The sequence below is a fragment of the Mastigoproctus giganteus genome, chromosome 1 (assembly GCF_048544385.1).
Source record: "Mastigoproctus giganteus isolate SK-2022 chromosome 1, ASM4854438v1, whole genome shotgun sequence".
Taxonomy (NCBI): domain Eukaryota; kingdom Metazoa; phylum Arthropoda; class Arachnida; order Uropygi; family Thelyphonidae; genus Mastigoproctus; species Mastigoproctus giganteus.
In genome coordinates this window covers 193662863-193679191 of record NC_143575.1, presented here as the reverse complement: position 1 = coordinate 193679191, position 16329 = coordinate 193662863, and the positions used below count along the sequence as shown (strand labels likewise).

Genomic DNA, 16329 nt, shown 5'->3' with positions numbered 1-16329 from the left:
TAACTTCCTAGATATTATTAAATTTGGGATGTCAAGAAGTATTTGTGTCAGGGATTGGACCAGATCTGTTTTTACAATCCAAGTTTTCCTTAAATGAAAAGGTTCTTCTAGTGCTCAGTTTTGCTGCCTGATGGGGGTGTTAAAGTGACCTGGGCTGTGTTAGCTGCTAAGGTTTTTGTTTGTTGGAATAAACTGCAAAATTATAGAAAATAGAGGGTGGCATAGGGAACTAGTTGGTTGGATGGGGAGAATGATAAATCTTTTTTTGTTTTATTTATGTCCAGTCCCATGTGTTGAACGAGGGGTGCTTTGAAGGAAAATTCTCTTCTTGAATTGTACCACAGCTCTGAGGTGTGGGATGCTAGAGTTCAAAAGTGTGGCTTTCAGAGATCAAATGGAAGTCTAGATCACTTGCTTTGTTATTGCTGATTCTGGTAGAATAAGCATGTTCTTTTATTCTGTTCTTAAGGTGCCCATTAAGATTGCTTCTAAGTAGGCTTTTCCACACTGGCAGACTACTTCACATATAATATCTGTGATTTCAAAGGAGTGTTGGGGAAGGTGTTTTTAGGATTTGCATAATTATGAGTAATTCCATAATTTCTCCTTTACTATGGGAGGATTATATGAGTGCAAAGGAGAGTGTTATAAAGTTGTTGAGAGGGGAAAGGAAGGGTTGAAATTAGAGATGATTTCCTGAATACTTCCTTGAAAAATTATTTACTCCTGGATGGGTTATATTAAAAATGGTACCCTGTCACTCTACAGGAACAGGTACAATTTGGCATAGTAAAACTTGCACCCAAAAAAACAACAAAAAAAAAAAAAAAAACCTCTAATAACAACATTTAGGCCTAAATCTTGAACAATATTTCCTAGGCTTTGCATACCAACTAAGAAATATTGTTCCAGATTTAGGCCTAAATGGATGTCAGATGAACTAATTAGCATATGGCAGAGAAGAAAAATGCATGGGATACATAAAAATTAATAGGTGACACAGAAGCCTATGATGGATATAAGCTGGTCTATAACCAAGTCACAAAGGAGGTTAGGCAGGCAAAGGCAGATTACGAGAAATCTTTGGCAAATGATGCAAAGAAAAACAGCAAAGAGTTCTTTACTTATGTAAACTCTGGAAGGAAGAGGATGAATCAGATTGGTCCACTTGATATCGATGGTTCAACTGTTGATGATCCTTCTCAGGTAGCTAACAAACTAAATGAATATTTTGCATCTACATTCACCCATGAGGAGTTATTCAGGGAGGGGAATGCCAGAGGAGTATTAAACTTGGGCAGTAATCTAGATAATCTTGTAATAACTGAGAGTAAAGTGGAGGAGAAATTGTTGAAGATGAACATAAGAAAGGCACCTGGGGTGGATGGAATCTATCCAGTTATATTAAAGGAGGCAGCAAAGGAAGTAAGCAAACCCTTAGCCATAATTATAGAGCTTCCTTGGACTCAGGGGAGGTACCCATGGACTGGAGATGTGCAAATGTGACCCCAATCCACAAAGGAGGATCAAAGGGAGATACAGGTAATTACAGACCTGTTAGTTTAACTTCTGTTCCAGGGAAATTAATGGAGGCACTGGTTAAAGAAGCACTGCAGGATCATCTAGACAAGACTTCAGTTATAGCTCAGACAGCATGGTTTTGTTAATGGGAAGTCTTGTCTGACCAATTTGATTGGATACTATGATGTAGTCACAAAGGAACTGGATGCAAAGAATAATTTTGATATCATATATTTGGATATTAGAAAGGCTTTTGGTACTGTTGCACATGGAAGACTGCTGCACAAATTGGAGCAGTGTGGCATTGGAGGCAAATTGCTGCTATGGATAAAGGGATGGTTGAGTTGGAGAAGACAGAGAGTGGTAATCAATGGACACTGCTCTTCATGGACTAATGTTATTAGTGGAGTCCCCCAGGGTTCATCTGCAAACTTGGATATTAAGCCTGATATACCATCATCAACATCATTGATGAATACAGAAAACAACAATGGATCCATCTGGGCTGAGAGGTGGCAACTGAAGTTTTAACATTGACAAATGTAAAGTGCTGCATATGAGAAGCAGTAACCCCAGAGTAACGTATCAACTGTGTGGTACTACACTGACAGTGCTAGAGAGTGAAAAGGACCTTGGGGTAATTGTGCAGTCAGATATGAAGTTTTTTGAGCATTGCAGACGGTCTGCAAGATTAGCTCATGGTGTCTTGTCAATGATATACAGGAATTTTTCTAGCAGGGGTAAGGAGGTGATTATCCCCTTGTATAAGGCGGTCAGGCCACACCTTGAATACTGTATACAGGTCTGGAGGCCTCATTTTAAGAAGGATATAGAGCTGTTGGAACGAGTACAGAGAAGGGCAACAAGATTAGGGAATGGAACAAAGGGTTTCTCTTATGAAGAATGGCTTAAGTTTTGCAAATTACAGTGTCAGGAGACTAGGCATCTGCGAGGTGATCTGATTGAGGTGTATAAAGCTTTGAATGGTTTGAGCATGCTCAAACCATTTTGAAGAAAGACAATTGTAGGATAAATGTGCAGAATTTTGCCTTTAGAGCCAGCAGCTGGTTGATTACTGGAACAAACTTCCATCTGTCGGTGTAGAAGTTGATAGCTTAAACAGATTAAAGGCAGAACTAGACAAACATTTGGAGTGAGTGGATGGGTGAAATGAGAAGGGTGTGTGTTTTTTTTTTTTTTTTTTTGCTGATGCTATATGAGCTTGCGTTCTTGCATTATGTGCCCTTGCTAATGCTAATTTCTTGTATAGATTATCCAAAGAACTCTTTTTTTTTTTTGCTTTTATTTTGACCACCCCCATGTAGAGACGTTTGTTCTCCTTAGAGCCATTCTTTTGCTATTCCTTAATTTTCCTTTTTTGTTTTTAATTATCTTTTGTGTATCCCTTCTGCCACCTTCCCCCACTTCTATCTGTCTGTTGTGTTTATGTACATATAAGTCCTCTAATTCTCAGTTTTATTGATCAAAGAAATATTTCTCCTTAAAAGTACAATTTAAGTCTACCTTGCATGACTGCTAGAATTTGAGGATGGGCACTACAGTTCTAATTTAAAATGCATAAGTTGCTCATGTTCTTTTATATGAGGCCTTTCTAAAAGAAAATAAAAATACAATTCATTAGATTTCCAGTTTTACTGTTTCTTACCTGACTACTGTTTGTTAAAAAAAAAAAAATCAAAAAATTAACAAAATTTTTTCGAATAATAGTTCTTTTAAAGAAGTCAGAATTGTTCCAAGATACTTTGTTAACGTAATTGTTAAAACTCACTTAGTCCTCTGTAATCAGATTTGAAATTACATCCTCAGTTGCTATGATGATGGCAATGAATTTCTAATGTCAGATTTATTTTGTTTGGTTCTTGTTTATCTCTTCCAGTATCGAGGTCGCACTTCTGTTCCTTCATCATCAGGCATTTCAGTTACCAGTTCTCAGGAAGGAATGGCGCGGCCAATGACAGCTGTAAGAGGAGCAGGATATACATCTGTTGGAAACAGAGGTATTTAGAATTCCTATAAATTTACACACGCACACACACACACACACACACACACACACACACACACACACACACACACACACACACACACACACACACACACACACACACACACACACAGCAGATGATATAATTAATTTTGCATTTTTTTGAACTTTATGTAATATGTAACTTTTAATTTTAATTAAAACTTCAATAAATATTTCTATAAAATTGAAAATTACATTTTACAGATTTATAGGTAATGAAAATTACAGATTTTTCATTTGAGTGTAATAAATCACTAACATTTTCCTCATCAATGCTGAGAAAATTGAAGGGTTAGTGTAGGGTTGTTTGTTTATTTCTTTATTTAACATATATATATATATGTGTGTGTGTTAAATAAATAGACTTTGTAGTGATAATTTAAAGCAATCTAAAATAAGTGACTATTTAAAATTATAATCATATTACAAAGTGTTATGTTTAATTAATATGTATATTAATTCAGCTATGTACATAAGTATAAATTTATTTTTATTTTGCTAACCTGTGGATAATATTCTTCTGATTTTCACGCATCATTTAATTGGTAATAAACTTTTTGGTAATAAAGAGTAAATTTGTGATTTATATCTTTATTTTTATAGCCTGTGGATAATATTTGTCGATTTTTGCTTATTAGAATCGCCATTTATTAGATTTAAAATTTGATTTGCAAACATGATCACTATAACCGGTGCTTACTGTGTGTATATATGTATATATATTTAATGCATTAAGAATAATTGGGATAAATGTAAATTTCTTTATTTCCAAGGGGTAGCCCTTGAAAAAGTTCCTTTCAGTGTATCTATAGATCAATAATTGGCTACATAATCATTATTGTAGTCTATATTATATATTATTACTGATTATATGTTTATTTCCAGGGTAGACCTAGACAGGCTATCTTAGTCTTTATAAGTTATTTTGGCGTTACGGCCGACTGTATACTGTTATGTTTATATACATATTCTGTACCTATATAGTATATATTATACCTTTACTATAATAACTACACACACACACACACACACACACACACACACACACACACACACACACACACACACACACACACACACACACACACACACACCGATGAGCCAAAACATTTTGACCAGAGTGCCCATACTAACTACGCTTCACCGGCGACAGCGCCTACATTGGGCACGCGAGCATCGAAACTGGACCTTGAGTGATTGGAAGAAGGTCGTCTAGTCTGATGAATCATGTTTCCTGTTGCACCATCTGGAAGGCCCAGTACATGTGCGTCGTTTACCTGGGGAAGTGATTGTGCCCGGATACACCATGGGACGAAAACAAGCCGGTGGCGTCATGCTTTGGGCAATGTTCTGCTGGGATACCCTGGTTCCAGTCATCCCTGGTGGTAGACGTCAGAGTGCCCAGCACTCTGACGTCTACCACCTACCTAAACATCATTGCTGACTAGGTACACCCTTTCATGGCAATGGGTGTTGGAGTTGGTTTTGTTATGGTCTCTGTGGCATCAGATAATGTGGTAGTATGCCATTACCTACCACATGGCCGATTTTGAAAGGGGTCGGCTTTAATCATAGGAAGAGTCATCATGCATTCCACGAGATGCTCTTGAAGAGGAATGGTGACTACAACAAAGCCCTGCATAGTGAAGAATATATATATGTATATACAGTAAGTGCCAGTTATAGTGATCATGTTTGCAAATTGAATTTTATATATATTATAATGTATGTATTAATTTTATATTGTATTAATATATTGAATAAAGTATGCATAAATGGATGTAAAAATTACAAAGTGCCAGAAACTAGAAGGGTGAGGATAGTAGAAAAGCAGTGTAGTAGATATGTGAAACGTGAAAGAATGTTAATATCCTAAAAGTTATGATGAATTAAGAAAATTATGGGCTGAATTACATAGCCAATAGAAGGTGAGTGAACTATAAAGTAAAATTAGTATAGTAAAATACATATAAAACAAAATAAAAAATGGTACAGCTATCATCAGATGGGGGGGGGGAACATATTTGGATGATGGTCGAATATAGGTAAGGCAAATGTGCAGAATCTGATTTCAGCTGAAGCAAATATTGATACACGATCAGGTAATTTCATCAGGGGATACCAAACAGCGTTGCTGACCAGGTACACCCTTTCATGGCAATGGTCTTCCCCTCTGGTGGTGCCATCTTTCAGCAGGATAATGCGCCATGCCACACCGCCCGGATTCTTCGAGACTGCATCGCGGAACATGAGGAAGACTTCCAGGTATTGCCCTGGCCTCCAAATTCCCCAGGCATCAATCCCATCGAGCATCTGTGGTTTGTTTTGGAACACCTGACCACGTATTAGGAACTGCATTTCTATACTTGTCCATAGTAGTAGAAGAAAGGTGAAAGGCCAAAAAGCAACAAAAATGTGATTAGCACTTTCTAATACAGTATGGACAAGGTAGTCCCAATGCAGTGTCATTTATTAAGGTAAAAATAAGGATCAAGTTAGAATAAGATATGATTAATAAAAATATGTAGAGTATAGTGTAGAATTTATTTTAAAAGTTGTAATTTTGTGGAGATTGGAATTCACTAATACGATAATTCAGTAATTTGGAACAAGCACATGTATAGGGTGAGGTATCACAGAAATTGAGGATATTTCTCTGATCTCAATTTCTCTGATCCCTGATCTCAATCTCTGATCACAGAAATTGAGGATAGGTAAGAGAAAAAGGAGTATTTAAATAATTAAAGACGAAAGAAATAGCAATAGAAGTACACTGGTGTGCAAAACTTAAGGACCAACACTTTCTAAAGGTTACAACCAGAAAATCTCTACTTAAGGTACTCTTTACTGACGAGAGTAGATTCGGTCTAGGAGCGATTCTGGATGTCAGCTAATTTAGTGAGAGGTTGGCACACGGTATCACCCCGCAAACATCACTGAAAGGGATCGATATGGCAGTCGAGGTGTTCTTGTCTGGGGAGGCATTATCTTGGATGGATGTACACAACTCCAGATACTGGAAGGCAGTACTGTAACTGGTGCACGCTACTGTACTGAGGTAATCCTTCCCCATTGTGTCTGTTCCGAGGTGCCACTGGCACAGAGTTCGTGTTTATGGATGATAACACCACACTCCATCGCACTACAGCTGTTGATATGCTTTTGGAAAGTGAGGATTGTTCGTATGGATTAGCCTGCCTGTTCCCCCAATCCAAATCCCATCAAACATGGTGCACTATGGCCATAGATGCTGATGTGCCAAAAAAATCCCCAACCAACCATCGAACACATATGGGACGCTCTGTGGAGATGCCTAGCACTAGGTCCACACCCACCAGAAAATGTTCACCAGCTGAAGATGGCGCTGACAGAGGAATGGACGATGTTACCGCAAGAACTTATCAACAACGTTGTTCTAAGTATGGACAGGTGGTGCAAAGCCTGCATCGACATTAGGGGTGGCCATATCTCCTACTGAGGATCACCTCTTCCCTTTGTTCCATCTTTGGCAGTGATGCATCTGTATCATCTGTAAACTGCCATTTTTGAATAAAGTCCTTCTGTGCTGTTTTGTTTCTGCTGTTGTGTTGGTGGTGTTTCCTTCATCATTTCTGTACCTCACGAGGTTACTTTGGTATGCTTTTCCCATATCCAGGCCACTCCCATGAGAAGCTACAGGTGAAAACCTGACTGGTTCTTAAATTTTGCACACCAGTGTAGGATAGTAGGAACGTTAGTATCACCCTCGTACATGCTAATAGTTTTATGAATGGTAGAAATAGAAAAGCAGAATGATAAAAAGCAAAGAAAAAGTTATTAAATAACACTAAGCTAGCTGGTGTTGTGAAGTCCAACCTTATAGTAAGCGTTAGTATAAAAGGGCTCAAATACCAAATGCTTGTATTGTAAGAAAAAGAAAGGCATAAAAAAAACCTTGAACAATATTTCTTACTAGGCTTTACATACCAACTAAGAAATATTGTTCAAGATTTAGGCCTAAATGGATGTCAGATGAACTAATGAGACATATGGTAGAGAAGAAAAATGCATGGGATACATATAAATTAATGGGTGTCATGGAAGCCTATGATAGATATAAGCTGGTCTGTAAGTAAGTCACAAAGGAGATTAGTCAGGCAAAGGCAGATTATGAGAAATCTTTGGCAAAGGATGCAAAGAAAAACAACAAAGAGTTCTTTACCTACGTAAACTCTAGAAGGAAAGGGATGAATCAGATTGGTCCACTGGATATTGATGGTTCAACTGTCGATGATCCTGCTCAGGTGGCTAACAAACTGAATGAGTATTTCGCATCTACATTCACCCATGAGAAGTTATTCAAGGAGGGGAATGCCAGAGGTGAGTTAAACTCTGGTAGTGAGTTAGATGATTTTGTAATAACTGAGAGAAAAGTGGAGGAGAAATTGTTGAAGATAAACATAAAAAAGGCACCCGGGGTGGATGGGATCTATCCAGTTACATTAAAGGAGGCAGCAAAAGGAAGTAAGCAAACCCTTAGTCATAATTATGAGAGCTTCTTTGAACTAAGTGGAGGTACCCATGGACTGGAGATGTGCAAATGTGACCCCAATTCACAAAGGTGGATCAAAGGACGACACAAGTAATTATAGATCTGTTAGTTTATCTTCTGTTTCAGGAAAATTAATGGAGGCACTGGTTAAAGAAGCACTGCAGGATCATCTAGACAAGACTTCAGTTATACCTCAGACACAGCATGGTTTTATTAAGGGGAAGTCTTGTCTGACCAATTTGATTGGGTACTATGATGTGGTCACAAAGGAACTGGATGCAGGGAATAACTTTGATATCATATATTTGGATCTTAGAAAGGCTTTTGATACTGTTGCACATGGAAGACTGCTGAAGAAATTGGAGCAGTGTGGCATTGGAGGCAAATTGCTGCTATGGATAAATGGATGGTTGAGTTGGAGAAGACAGAGAGTGGTAATCAATGGACACTGCCCATCGTGCACTAATGTTATTTGTGGAGTCCCTCATGGTTCAGTGTTGGGTCCATTGTTGTTTTCTGTATTTATAAATGATATTGATGATGGTATATCAAGCCTAATGTCAAAGTTTGCAGACGATATGAAGGTTGGTAGGGTTGTTAAGGACACTAATGACAGTATGCTGCTGCAACAGGACCTAGAAAAGTTCAGCAGATGGGCTGAGAGGTGGCAAATGAAGTTTGACATTGACAAATGGGAACTACATATGGGAAGCAGTGACGTATCAACTACACTGACAGTGATAGAGAACGAAAAGGACCTGGGGGTAATTGTGCAGGCAGATATGAAGTTTTCTGAGCAGTGCAGATGGTCTGCAAGAGTAGCTCATAGTATCTTGAAAATGATAGACAGGAATTTTTCTAGCAGGTACAAGGAGGTGATTATCCCCTTGTATAAGGCAATGGTCAGGCCACACCTTGAGTACTGTATACAGGTCTGGAGGCCTCATTTTAAGAAGGATGTAGTGCTGTTGGAACGAGTACAGATAAGGGCAACAAGATTAGTGAATGGAACAAAGGGTTGCTCTTATGAAGAAAGGCTTTAGTTTTACAAATTACAGTGTCTGGAGGCTAGGCACCTGCGAGGTGATCTGATTGAAGTGTATAAAGCCTTGAATGGTTTGAGCATGCTCAATGCTGATGGGATTCTTCCTATTGTTCAGAATAATCACCTGAGAGGGCATAAATTCAAATTGAGGAAAGTCAGATGTAGGTAGATGTGTGGAAGTTTGCCTTTAGCCAGCGGGTAGTTGGTTGGTGGAACAGACTTCCATCCTTTGTTGTGGAAGTTGATAGCCTAAATAAATTTAAGGCTGAGCTGGACAGGTATTTGGAACAAATGGAGGGTTGAAATGGGAGCCTTTTTTTTTTTTTTTTTTTTTTTGGCTGATGCTGCATAAGCTTGCTTTCTTGCATCATATGCCCCCACTAATGCTAAATGCTAAAAAAAATATGTAAATTGAAACATGCCGAGAAATGAACTTAAAAAGAAATTGAAAGTATAATAAGAAAGAGAATGCTACCTGGAGTTTTCAAGTAGTTCGAAATATGCTGAGAAACGAACTTAAAATGAAAACGAAAGTATAATAAGAAAGTGAACGATACCCGGAGTTAAAATAATGCGTAGGAGAAATAAGCTGACGGGAAAAATATATGTAGCTGAAGGAAAAAGGCAGGAAAATGAAGTGCACAATTTAGTAGAGTAGATGAATGGAGAATTTAGTAGAGTAGATGAATGCACGTAAACATTAATCACATTAGTAATATATCTACGTGATGAAGCAATTTATAGCAGCGTAATGGACTTAATAGTGTGCTGTGAAGAAATGTGACAAATGGGAAAGTAGTGACCACTATTGTTGGAAAAAGAAATTCGGTTGTAATAGTAGGACTTTACTGTAATAAAGTGATATAGATCACAAAAATAAACATAGAAAGGAGCAACTATGTGAAGAATCACAAAATGTTCTGAGATAGAGAAAGATTAATAATTTTAATCTGTAGTCCAAAAAGGTATAGTATGAATCCAATTGTGAAAGAATAGTAAAGACATCCAAGGATGAAGAACTAGTTTAAGTCCATTGATGAAAGAATATGACCCGAAGTTATATCACCTACAGTTTGACCAGGGCATACATATCTGCCAGAGAGGCAGATCTGTACGTTTTGTCCTTGCAGAGCTTCTGACAGTCAATGGATAACCCGTGAAATATTTCCATGGAATTAAATGGAAACGTTATCCAGGGAGGTCATGCTGCGCAACTTGGATCTGAATGGCAGTGCGCTGGTGTGAGTTCTATTACGATCTTGACGGTGTGCTGGTGTGAGTTCTATTACGATCTAACAACAATATCCGAGATATCAGGCGAGCTTAATTTTCCAGAGAGGAGGTTTCTGGAGATTATATGATACTTCCAAGGTAGCATATTTAGATTAGAGAGCATGACAGATTTTGAGATTGTAGGTGTTAGCATGCAACCTTATTTAGCCATTTTAAAATCCAGTATTCCAGGGATAGGAACCTGGTTTGGTAAGATGGAGGTGCCGAGGACCATATCATTGGGGCATACAATGGAATTGGGGTTATGCAATGGAGAATATAGTTAGTGATAAGATGTGGGTTATGGAAGTTGGAGATCTCCTGTTTCACTGCCCATATAGCAGCATATGTTTTTTTCCAAGTGGCATTAAAATGAGTCAAGAACGTAAGGTCTTTGTCCCAGGTGAAGCCCAAATCTTTATGCTGGATGACTTTTTTAACTAGGGAGTTGCCAATCATGATGTTCACATCGTTTATCTTTCTCTTTTTGGTTATAGTAAGTTGAGCAGTTTTTTCGTTGTTAATGGAGAGCCCAATCGCTTTAAGGTAATTTTCAAGTTGCTGTAACCGTTGGTTGGAGATCACTGTAGTAGACTGGACAGACTGGTGACATTTTGTAACAACAAAGAACTTTATATCATCAGCATACGTGGTAAAGTTAGCATGATTTGCAAGGAATGGTTCTAACGATATGGCAGAGAGCAACACCCCCTTGGGGGAGACCTCTGGAGCAGATAAATTTGATGATGATGATTACGATTTCTATCCATAGGGTCCTGGTCTGTAAGAGCTTCTTAAGGAGATCTAATAGATGACTAGAGATTTTGAAGTAATTGCCCAGTATGGCACATAGTGCATTGATGTTTAGATTGTCAAAAGCCACCTTGATGTCGAGAAACACAATATCGAATTGTTCTTTGTTGCTTAATATGTGTTCTACTCTGAAAAGTGTGTCCATGAGGTTGGTGATAGTGGATCATCCAGGTAGAATACTATGGAGGTATGGAGGGTTGTGGCCAAACATGATGGGTGAGAACAGGAAGGATGGCTTTTTCCATGATTTTGAGAAAGGTGCATCCTACAGCAATTGGTCTGTAATCGTTGGGTGTTTTTGGATTAGACTTCTTTGGGATGGGAGAAACATAATATGTGTTCCAGATGGAAGGGTAAGCTCCTGTTGCGAGGATGGAGTTGTATGCATCAAGCAGAAGGTCAACGTATGTGCTGCACAATTTGATCATGAAAACAGGGAATCCATCAGGGCCAGTGGTGGACTTGTTGGGAAGACTATTGATGATTTCAGTCTTAGAGATGGCTACTTTATCCAGTGGTGTTTGGTTTGATGGTGGATTAACCTTTATTAAGGGGATGGGGGTATGCAGGGGTTTGGTTTCGAGTGACTTGATTCACTTGTGAAAGACGATGGTTGTCATGGGGAACTGTTGGTTCTTGTTGGTGTAGATTCTTTTTCCTAGTTTCATTCTAAAGGAGATCCAATCATTCTGTGCTTTTCTCCGTATGCGTAGGAAATTTGCTTGGTGTTTTTTATAGAGCTGGTAGTGGGCTGGGTCTTGCGTCTTTTTCCATTTCCGTTATAGTTTCTGTTTCTTAATGAAGGCACATTTCACATCTGGTGAACCAGATCTTGGTCCTGGAGGACAAGCGGACAGATTTGGAAGCCCCTTCGCTGGTGATGTCTTTTAACAAGTCAGCTAAATTGGTGAGCGTTCGATCAGGATGGCTAGCAACGATTTGGTTCCAGTCTGTAGATCTTAACCTTTTTATGATGATATGTGGTTTTATATCCTTTATTGAGAAGATCCTCAGTTGAGTTTCTTTATGGTTATATTGTCCTAGTTGTTGGGGACAGCAAAGGTTTTTGCAATCAAAGGCAATTGGAAGATGATCCGATGTGAACTTAAAAACCGACGTTGTGAGATTGTCCAGGTTATGGAATAGAAGGTCAAGGTTTTGATGTCGTCTTGTAAGTCGCATATGGGTCAGAGAGAGGCCTAGAGGTGAGAAGGAGCATATGAAGTCACTCATAACTACATCATGCCTTGGGGAGGGCATGTTGAAGTCTCCTAAAATGAAGGTGTATGTGTGAGGCTTGAGGTGTGTTATAATCCAAGTAGTAAGTTCATCCCTTGTGTCGGGGTTATGATCTAGAGGTAAATAAATAGCCACAACCTGAGTCCTCACACCATTGACTACAAACATGGCAGAGATGGCTTCAAATGCTGACAAGTCACTGAGTTGTGCACTCACAAGATGGTGGATGTCTTTGAACAAGATGCAGACACCACCTCCACATCTGTCGTCCCTGCCATTGCAAATATTCCTGTAACAGTGGGGAGTGGCCATGTGAGTAAGTTGTCTTCCCTGGTTAAGCCAAGTTTCCTGAATACAAATGATGTTTGTTGCTGTTGTTATTTTGTTTTTTGGAGCATTAGCAACTAAGGCCATATTGCTCCATGGATATGCGATGGTCATTCCCTGACCTTTCCGCATCCTCCGTATTTGGTGGTGATGGGCTCGAACCCCAGTCTAATCAAGAAGCATGTGATACGCACTGCTGCTCCTTCCCACCTGGCTACGGAGGCGCCTAATACAAATGATATTATATTCATCAAGAAGGAGGAGGAACTGCAGAGGAGCTAATTTGTTGACAATACTGCGCACATTTTGCAAGAAAACCCTGACTGTGGGACATAAATATGTTAGCCAATCTGATAGTTTGAGTACAAATTATATTTTTATGTATTTTGTTGGAAATATTGGAATGCCAGTTGGTAAGGTAAATGACATCAAAGTTAAATTTATTTCTTTTATCATATAAATATCTTTGGCTATAGGTTCAAAGTTAGTATTTAAAACTAAGATGTCATCTACATATCTGAAAGCTAAAAGGTTATGATTGTTTGTGCTTTCAGATATGTAGATGACATCTTAGTTTTAAATACTAACTTTGAACCTATAGCCAAAGCTATAGGTTTAAGCATTTGATAACATGCTGTACCTTTAAAAATCCACTTCTGAATTTTCTTCTGAAATTGTATAGCTGCCTTCAGATTTTAGTGATTTGTTTCTGCCACTAATCTTTGTATAAATTACTTGATACAGTCTCCTAACTAGACCACTATTAGGTTTAGAGACATCCAATTATTTGTTTCCTTAGAATTGTTCTTTCTTTAGATTCAACTGGTTTCATGTCCTTAGACTTATTTCCTGGTCTTTCATAATTGGATTCTTAACTACACCACCATTGGATCTAAAGTCAGCAAGTTATTTACATCCTTAGCATTATGTCATATTCTTAAATCAATGAATTTAAACTAGTTCTTTATCCTGATATGCTTTTGGAAAGTGAGGACATTGTTCGTATGGATTGGCCTGCCTGTTCCCTTTATCTAAATTGGGGGAACGGGCAGGACAATTTACTGTTCGGATTTATTTACTATTCTTGCAACATTGGATTTTTACTGCACCCTTTCACATTTGAATTTACACCTGAAACTACCTTTGTGTTCAACCAGTTTGATATCCATGGACTTATTTCTTGTCCTTTCAGGCACCTCCGTAGCCAGGTGGGAAGGAGCAGCAGTGCGTAGCACATGCTTCTTGATTAGACCGTGTTCGAGCCCGTCACCACCAAATACGGAGGATGTGGAAAGGTCAGGGAATGATCACCGCATATTCCCGGAGCAATATGGCCTTAGTTGCTAATGCTCCTAAAAACCAAATAACAAACAAACAACAAACTTGTCCTTTCATACTATACCTTTGAAAATCCACCACTGGATTTTCTACTAAAATTGTATAGCCACCTTTAGAGTTTAGCGACTTGATTTTGCCCCTAATCTTGGAAAAAATGTCTTTCTTTCTACAGTCTCCTAACTACACTATTAGGTCTAGAGACATCCAATTATTTGTTTCCTTGGAATTGTTTCATATACATGGACTTTTCCTGTTCTTTCATCATTGGATTCTTAACTACACCACCATTGGATCTAAAGTCACCAAGTAATTTATATCCTCAGAATTATGTCATATTCTTTAATCAATGGATTTAAACTAGTTCTTTACGCTTGGATTTATGTACTATTCTTTCAACATTGAATCCTTTCACCCTTGAATTTACATCTGAAATTACCTTTGGATTCAATAAGTTTCATATACATGGACTTATTTCCTGTTCTTTCTTAATTGAATTCTTAACTACACCACCTTTGGATCTAAAGTCACCAAGTTATTTATATCCTTGGAATTATGTCATATTCTTTCATCAATGGACTTAAACTAGTTCTTCATCAGGCACACGGGTGTCTAAGTACACGTGCCTTGAGTGACCGGGGTTCAAGCCCGTGATTACCGAATACGATGCTGTTTCTTGTATTCAATCTATCGTGCGAACTCTTCTGACCATTTGGTCATCACGGAGTATAAACAGAAAATTTATTTATTATTTATTTTTCTTTCAAAATTGGATTCATACTATACCTTTTTGGACTACAGATTAAAATTATTAATCTTTCTCTATCTCAGAACATTTTGTAATACTTCACAGAGTTCCTTCTTTCTATGTTTATTTTTGTAATCTGTATGACTTTATTACAGTAAAGTTCTACTATTCCAACCACATTTCTTTTTCCAACAGTAGAGGTCACTACTTTCCCATTTTTGACATTTCTTCACAGCTCACTATTAAGTCCATTACGCTGCTATAAATTGCTTCATCGTGTAGATATATTACTAATGTGATTAAGGTTTACGTGCATTCATCTACTCTACTAAATTCTTCATTCATCTACTCTACTAAATTGTGCACTTCAATTTCCCGCCTTTTTCCTTCAGCTACATATATTTTTCCCGTCAGCTTATTTCTCCTATGCATTACTTGAAAACTCCAGGTATCATTCTCTTTCTTATTATACATTCCATTTCGTTTTCAGTTTGTTTCTCAGCATGTTTCGAACTATTTGAAAACTCCAGGTAATATTGTTCACTTTCTTATTATACTTTTGGTACCTCCGTAGCCAGGTGGGCAGGAGCAGCAGTGCATAGCATACACTTCTTGATTAGACCGGGGTTCGAGCCTGTGACCACCAAATACGGAGCATGTGGAAAGGTCAGGGAATGACCACCGCATATTCTCAGAGCAATATGGCCTTAGTTGCTAATGCTCCTTAAAACCAAATAACAATATATTATACTTTCGATTTCTTTTTCGGTTCATTTCTCGGCATATTTCGATTTACTGGCGCCTCCGTAGCCAGGTGGGAAGGAGCAGCAGTGCGTAGCACACGCTTCTTGATTAGACCGGGGTTCGAGCCTGTCACCACCAAATACAGAGGATGCGGAAAGGTCAGAGAATGACCACCGCATATCCCGGAGCAATATGGCCTTAGTTGCTAATGCTCCTAAAAACCAAATAACAAAACAAAACATATTTCGATTTACATATTTTTACGCCTGTCTTTTCCTTATAATACAAGCACTTAGTATTAGCACCTTTTTATACTAATGCTTACAAAGCCAGAGCCCTTACTATAAGTTTGGGCTTCACAACCCCAGCTAGCTTAGTGTTATTTAATAACTTTTTCTTTGCTTTTTATTATTCTGCTTTTCTATTTCTACCATTCTTCCCATTTGTAAAACTATTTGTGTATACGAGGGTGATACGAACATTCCTACTTCTATTGCTATTTTTCGTCTTTAATTATTTAAATACTCCTTTTCCCCTTCCTATCCTCAATTTAATACCTCACCCTAAACCATGTGCTTGTTCCTAATTATTGAATTCCAATCTCCACAAAATTACAACTTTTAAATCCTACACTATACTCTACATATTTTCATTAACCATATCTTATTCTAACTTGATCCTTATTTTTACCTTAATAAATGACACTG

At 38.1% G+C, this 16329-nt stretch overlaps 1 protein-coding gene across 4 annotated transcripts in view; it reads left to right on the top strand.

The window, feature by feature from the left end:
* The window catches only part of nompB (intraflagellar transport protein 88-like protein nompB), a 226029-nt gene that overhangs the window by 19745 nt on the left and 189955 nt on the right, over positions 1 to 16329 (top strand). For all 4 annotated transcript variants that reach the window (XM_090383716.1, XM_090383697.1, XM_090383706.1 and 1 more), the window contains exon 5: positions 3419 to 3539. In XM_090383716.1, the coding sequence (XP_090239842.1) occupies positions 3419 to 3539 (121 nt within the window). The remainder of the gene's footprint in view (positions 1 to 3418; positions 3540 to 16329) is intronic.